Source organism: Scardinius erythrophthalmus, assembly GCF_964197995.2.
Source record: "Scardinius erythrophthalmus genome assembly, chromosome: 24".
In the NCBI taxonomy this organism is placed as follows: Eukaryota; Metazoa; Chordata; class Actinopteri; order Cypriniformes; family Leuciscidae; genus Scardinius; species Scardinius erythrophthalmus.
In genome coordinates this window covers 26,847,218-26,854,433 of record NC_138244.1, presented here as the reverse complement: position 1 = coordinate 26,854,433, position 7,216 = coordinate 26,847,218, and the positions used below count along the sequence as shown (strand labels likewise).

General features: G+C 41.1%; 1 protein-coding gene and 2 pseudogenes across 3 annotated transcripts; 1 reads left to right on the top strand and 2 right to left on the bottom strand.

Annotated features, from left to right (window-relative positions):
* Nucleotides 1–1,578: 1,578 nt before the first annotated feature.
* On the bottom strand, nucleotides 1,579–2,436 carry LOC308684626 (zinc finger BED domain-containing protein 4-like; annotated as a pseudogene). Its single transcript has 2 exons — nucleotides 2,426–2,436; nucleotides 1,579–2,379 (listed from the first exon to the last, which is right to left on the bottom strand). The product of its transcript is annotated as a zinc finger BED domain-containing protein 4-like (transcript).
* A 6-nt stretch (nucleotides 2,437–2,442) lies between these two features.
* On the top strand, nucleotides 2,443–4,278 carry LOC308684625 (zinc finger BED domain-containing protein 5-like; the record flags this gene model as incomplete). The annotated part of the gene is made up of 1 exon (XM_081355889.1): nucleotides 2,443–4,278. The coding sequence occupies one exon, from the start codon at nucleotides 2,443–2,445 to the stop codon at nucleotides 4,276–4,278; it is 1,836 nt and encodes a 611-aa protein (XP_081212015.1).
* Nucleotides 4,279–4,503: 225 nt separating this feature from the next.
* LOC308684624 lies at nucleotides 4,504–5,784 on the bottom strand (annotated as a pseudogene). The gene is made up of 2 exons: nucleotides 5,638–5,784; nucleotides 4,504–5,294 (listed from the first exon to the last, which is right to left on the bottom strand). The product of its transcript is annotated as an uncharacterized misc_RNA (transcript).
* Between the last annotated feature and the right edge of the window lie 1,432 nt (nucleotides 5,785–7,216).

Here is a 7,216-nt window from a genome sequence, read left to right as displayed (position 1 = left end):
AAGTACAGAATCCAGAATGCCTTCACTGCAAATTAGATCTTGTGGAACAGAGCTATCCAGTGAAAGCTCTTCAACGTCGATATGTCCACTTGAGAGATATTCCTTTGCAGTTATTCAAGAAGGTTCAGCCCATGTTGCTGATTGGCTCAGATAATAGCTCTCTGATTACTGCAGTGGAAAAAATTCATGTAGACACTCAGATTGGACAAGTTGCAGTCCGTACAAAACTTGGGTGGGCTCTTCAAGGTCCTGAAGGTCTTTCAAATCGGTCAACTTCCACTCATCAGAGTTATTTTATTACCACTGCAGCAGCCCATGATACCCTCTATAGAGACGTGGAGCGATTGTGGAAGTTAGATTCTCTACCTTACCGCAGTGAAAAGCTGTCTAACTCGATCTAAACATGAGCAAGAATCTATTGAGATCCTAGATGGCAAGACCTGCAGGGTGTTAATCGATGGAATTCAGCACTATGCCACTCCCTTGTTAAGAAGAGATGATTCCCCAAGCTCTGTGCTCCTCAGGAATCTGTGCTTGCCAATCTCCGCAGTACCGAAAGGAGACTCCGGGATCAACCAGAGAAGGCAGCCGACTATCAAGGTGAGATGAATAGACTAATTCAACCAGGTTATGTAAAGGAGATCACAGCTAATGAAGCTAATGAATAAGGCTCGGCATAAGTATGAGCCTGCATTATGAAGTACCTTGCAGTGCAGCCTTTCAAATTTGCCAGGCCAGTGACAAGCGCCTCTCACTGATTTCCTTCCTGTTTCAGCTGGTTTCAGTCACGTGACGCTGGGCATTGTGGTAGGCTAGTGCTTTTTGTCCCTCTTTGCTATTAAAGTTTTTCAAAATGGCGGAAACGTCATGGAAGCCTCCTTGGACTTACCCGTCCAATGGGTGCTTCACAATATCCCTCCTCCGTCCTCCATCCTCCATCCTATGAACCGGAAACTGATCGAGCTCAGCCATCTTGAAGGCAGGCTTGTGCAAAATTCAGAATTTCAGAATTGGCCTCCATTCAATTCATGAATTGGAATTTGAATTGAATTTACTCCGCGCCACAGGACGTTGAATTGAATTGGAATTGGAATGACAGGAAGTGGAATTAAATTCATGGCAATTCAAAGAAATTCCACACAGTCACACAACAGAAAGAATGTGTTGAGTCTTGCATACATTCAGTGTTAGGAAGGTTACTTTGGAAATGTCATTGCTAACTGTTATTAGTTACCCATTATAAATGTGGTTTGGATTACTTTATTTGGATAACTTTATTAATGCAAAGCAATTTCATTTTAAGTTGATTAGTAACTAATTGAATTAAACATTTTACCTCAGTAATACAACTAAATACAATTACATTAATTTTGTAATTTAATTTCATTTAACGTAACTATTTACTCCTCAACCCTGCATACATTTTGTTCTAAAATAGATATTGATCAAATTATTGAAATAAATTACCCCCTCAATGTTGTTTAATTAGTTTTGTTCCAATGTAATTTTAATTTCAAAGTAATCACACAAACACAAAGTTGTTGTAAATGCAGTTATCATTTATTCCAATGCAAAACATTACTGAGCAACACTGTTGCATCTAATTCTCAATAGCTCCTCAAATGTTTTTTCATTGAGTCTGCACCGTTCTGGTCTGAATATCTTTCCTGCAACACTAAAGATTCTCTCAACAGGTGCAGAGGAAGCTGGTATGGCAAGATATTTACATGCAAGTTGAGCTAGGGCAGGAAAACGGCTTTGGTTTTCTCTCCAATAGTCCAAAGGATCAGTATCCTCTGTAAGACAAGGGGTACTCAAGTACACAGGGACCTCATGTGGGGCTGTGTCAGCTGGCATGGCAGACTGTAGGAAAACAGGGTTGCATTCCCTTTTGGGGAGGCAGACTCAACTTTTGCAGTGAGAAGGTTTTTGATTATTACCTGCTCTTCACCAATACACCAGTCTAACTTAAACCTTGGGTTGAGCGTGGCCGCCACCTGGAAGCATTCCATGTCTTCAAATTTGGTTAAACGTCTCTCAAGTGAGGATTGTAGAGTTGAGACAAATTTTTTATTACCGGTCATCTTCATGTTTTTGATAGCATGCCTTAAGCCCCTGACACAAGGGATGATGAAGCTGGAGGTCACTATTTTCTCAGCCTGGCATCTGTCTGTAGCTTCCTCAAAGGGTTCCAATACCTCACAAAGCTCCTGGATTATTTTCAGCTCATATGATGTCAGCTGGATGGGGCAATGGAGCTCAGCAAGTACATCACTTGTGAAATTGAGAACAGACCTCAGCATCTTTAACTGTCTATTCCAGCGAGTGGCATTCGCAGGCTGAAGTTTGTGCCCTCCGTCTAGGGCAGTGGTTCCCAAACTGGGGGGCGCGCCCCCCCACGGCTACGGCTTCCCGGGTTAGTTACAATGCTAGCATAACAGCATGGACAAGTTTGTGACAGCGGTCCCAGCTAAACGCAAACCAGATGATGAATCTTCACCAAATGTAGCAACTTCAAAAGCAAAGACAAGAAAATATGACGAGGCATATCTCGCACTCGGCTTCACCAGCACAACAGTGGGTAAGGAGGAAAGACCACAGTGTGTTGTGTGTCAAAAAATACTAGCTTGCGACAGTCTGAAGCCGAACAAATTAAAACGCCACTTGGAGACAACACATCCCGAGCACAAAGACAAGCCGGTGGAGTTCTTCAGAAAAAAACTCACACAGTGTCGTGCACAGCAGAGTCGCTTTACTAAAGCAGCATCCCTGCCTGCAAATGCTCAACTCGCATCCTACAAAGTTGCCTACAGAGTTGCTCAGTGTAAAAAGCCACACACTATAGCCGAGGAATTAATACTTCCCTCTGCGATCGACATGGTCTCAACTACGATCGACGAAGCCACTGCCAGCAAGCTAAAGGCCATTCCTCTCTCAAACAATACTATCTCAAGGCGTATTTATGATATGTCAAAAGACATAGAAGAGCAGCTAAATGACAAGATACGGGACCGACGCTTTGCTCTGCAGATGGATGAGGCGACTGACAGTAATAAAGACTGCTTATTGATAACATACGTCAGATTCATTGATGCCGATGATTTCAGGGAGGATTTGCTTTTCTGCAAACAAGTGATGAGCAGAGCCACTGCAGACGAACTGTTTAAAATAATTGACACTTACTTGAGAGAGGCCGATCTGAAATGGGAGGACTGTGTGGGGATCTGCACAGACGGGGCTCAGGCCATGGCTGGGAGAAGAGGGGGGCTGCAAGCGCTCATCAAGCGCATCTCCCCTAACGTGCAGTGGACACACTGTATGATACACCGAGAGGCGCTGGCGTCTAAACAGCTGAGTCCCGACCTGCACGATGTTATGACGGATGTCATCACTACAGTGAACTACATTAAAACACGACCTGTCAAAGCACGTATTTTCTCTGCACTGTGTGAGGAAATGGGCTCCGACCACACAGCTGTTCTGTTTCACAGCGAGTCCCGATGGCTGTCACGTGGGAAGGTTTTATCCAGGGTCTTTGAACTGCGGGATGAGATCCGCATCTTTTTGGAGGAGGAGGAAAATGAACTTGCCCACAAGTTTAACAACAACAAGTTCCTCATGAAACTTGCGTACCTCAGTGACATGTTTCAAAAACTCAATGAGCTAAATCTGCAGATGCAGGGCAGCAACACACACCTTCCACATCTGGCAGATAAAATCACATCATTCACAAGAAAGCTTGAGATGTGGGAGCAGCGAGTTACAGAGGGAAATATAGACTCGTTTGAGAACCTGAAGTCATTCATTGAGGTCAACAAGCTGCAGAACACAGTGATCCCATGCATGAAAGCTCACATCTCTGCCCTCCAAAAGCATTTCCAGAGGTACTTCCCAGTGCAGGATCCTACACAATATGACTGGATCCGAGACCCCTTCAGTGCAACACCACCTGCCGAATTCAGCACTACAGAGAATGAACAGTTCATTGATGTCACCTCTGATTCAACAATGAGGCTTGAGTTTAAGTCTAAGACACTAGCTGCATTTTGGATTGGAGTGGAGAAAGATTTCCCACTGCTAGGTAAAAGAGCTCTGGCCACACTCCTTCCATTTGCCACGTCTTACCTATGTGAGATAGGTTTTTCTGCTGTGGCCTCCATCAAGACTAAATACAGATCAAAGCTGGACATTGAAAATGAACTAAGAGTAGCAGTTTCACAGCTGCAACCCCGATTTGAGAAGATCTGCAGCATGAAGCAAGCCCACACCAGTCACTGAAAAGATGTGGACATTAAAGGTGCAGTTTTTGCAGAGTTAAATGTTCAGGATTTTGTTATTTTCTTCAGAGAGCTGGTAAAGTGTAAAAGGCCACTTTCATGCAGGAATGGAGTTTATAAGAAGATGTGTTGAAAGCCATGAAAACCATTACATGGTAAAATTTTATGATACATGATGCAGTGTCACTTTTAATAATTGTGAAGGTGATTTGTCATTTTTTTTTTTTTAGTTTTGTTCAGGAAGAAGTTGCCATTTTGTATGACTTACAATGTTAAGTAAAGTCCAGTGGAGTTTAGAAACAAAGGATTTGTATGTTTGTGTCAGTGTGGGGGGGGGCTCGAAAATATTCTTATCTTCAGAAAGGGGGGCCCTGCAGAAAAAGTTTGGGAACCACTGGTCTAGGGCATCAGTAGCCAGTGTGGACTTGTGACAAAAAGAAACAAGTTTTTGGACCTTTCCCAGTAAGTTTTTTATGGAGCCAGCATCATCCATTGCATCACAAACCACAAACTGAAGAGTGTGGACAAAGCATGAGCTTCTCTCTGGTGGGAAGTAGACCATCTCCTCTTCAACATTCACCACTTCAAAATCAGATGTCTCATCCTGCTCTTCCTCTTCACTTTCAACAACATGCATTGGTGGGAAGAGGGTGAATGCCTTTATCATGTTGGAGGCATTATCAGTCACAATGAATGACACTTTGTTCTGAATATTGTAATTTTGAAGAACATCTTCATAAATTCTACAAATGTTTTCAGCTGTATGCCTCCCTTTAAAACGCTGACAGCTCAGCATTACACTCTGCAACATGAAATCTATAATGAAATGGCCAGTCATTCCAAAAAATGACTTCATTGATCGGTTTGACCAAAGATCTACTGCCTAGATCTACTAAGGCAAATATGCTCAGTTTTTTCCATCAGATGAATCAGATGTGATTTTACAGTAGCTGAGCGCTGAGGGATAAGGTCCTGGCTGAGAGCTTTTCAGGAGGGCATTGTGAAGGAGGGTTGGGCCAAATCAAAGTCCTTTTAGTTCATCTACATTACTCACCGATCAAATAAGACATATTTTGTGTCTTTTACTTAGAATGTAAGGTAACATATTTGTGGTCGATATAAAATGCTTTAACTACCTTGGTAGCTGTCGCAAAACCTTAACTGTGCGCATGCGTCAGTGGAACCAGACGATAGGGTTAAATGTTTCCTGGCTTGTCTGTTAAAAGCAGATGATTGGCTTTCCAGCGGGAGGGGCGGGACATGTGCATACAACCGCCATCTTTGCCGTTACGGGTTTTCCTTATATAGTTGTATTGAGGATTGAGGAAGTGGCATGTCTCTTATATAAATTGTCTCTGGCCAAATGCAAAATATTAATGAAATCCTTATTTTCAACAGTACAGAGAGGGAGGAGACCATTTGCAATATATGTAACAACACTGTCAGTAAGAGCAACTTGTCTGAGAGCTGGAACTGGCTGTTTCAGAAGGACAGTAAGGATTACCATGATCTTCATTCTGGTTTGGCTGGATTGTGTAATCGCTGGTTTCACAGTACATCAAGATTTCCTGATGTTTCTTCTGTAGGAAAAAAAGTACCTCAATGTATTACTCTTTAAGAGAACAAATATTTCTATTAATTCCACAATTGACAATAATTGTTTTCTTGATTTTCAATAAGTAATAAGTAAAAAGTGTGCTTGCATGCTTTTAAATGCATGATATCCAGTGTTGGGAGTAACTCAACGAATTTTTATAAGTGAATAATGTGTATTACACGTTCTTGAGTAGTGACCCCAACACTAGTTATATCAAATATCAGTTGTTTAATACCATCAAGAGATGGTTTTCAAAAGATAAGACTGTCTGTCTGTTAACTTACTTGTAGATGCCTTTTGAAATTTGAAGTAGCCTTGACAGAGCCACAGACTGGAGAACTGCAGTGCTTGCATATGCGGCTCTGTGGTTTCCAGGTGCTATTGATTGAATTGGTTCTTCAAAATGAACTAGTACAGATGACCTTTTATGCCTGCTATTATTTTCCATGTCGCTGTTGTTACAGGTGTCAAATCTATCAACCTTTGTAATCTGATGTTGTAAGGGACTTCTGAAACTTAAAAAGTCCAGTGTTGCCCATCAAATTGTCATTTCAAACAAATGTCCACCTGAAATTGTTTAGCAACCATTTTAAATACTTGGTTAAAGTAAAGCATTCTGGGAAATGGAGTCATGTTCCATCATGTTCCACAAAATTACAATTACAATAAATCAAACGTAATTATTTGTTCTGTGACTAGAGCTTTTAACATTCATTGCTGGGGGAAAACATATCCTTTTAATGTAATCTGTACAAGTAGTTCAAACTAATATCATTTATAATGCAATCATATCTGACATATACTGTAAAGCTTCATTGTTAAACACTTCACTTAATATATGTATATGAATTTCTTTGAATTTTTTTTGAATTGCAATTCTGCTTCCTTTAATTCAAATTCGAATTGTAATTCTAGATCCTGTTTTTGACATCAATTCAAATTCAAGAATTGAATTGGAATTAAGGAGTCATTCTCAATTCAATTCTGAATTGTGCACAAGCCTGCTTGCAGGACATCTCAATTCTATAATTGCACCGCGAGGAGTCGAGGATCGAGGAGTGAGGAGGCTTCCTGAGGAGTTATGAGGAAGGATACACAGGTGTATCCTTTGCGGAAGAGTTTTATCAACTAAACGTGACGCAAATATACATTCTCCTACCCGATCACATCTGTCACAATAATTTTAATTTATACTTTACCTTTGCAGTTCATACAAACCACTCATCTCACATATTTCAACAGGACATATTGCTTTATTATTATAAATTTCTTAAATAATCAAACTTTAACAACATAATGGCAGATCCTTTGAGCACAGTTGATGAGGCTGTGGAGTGACGCT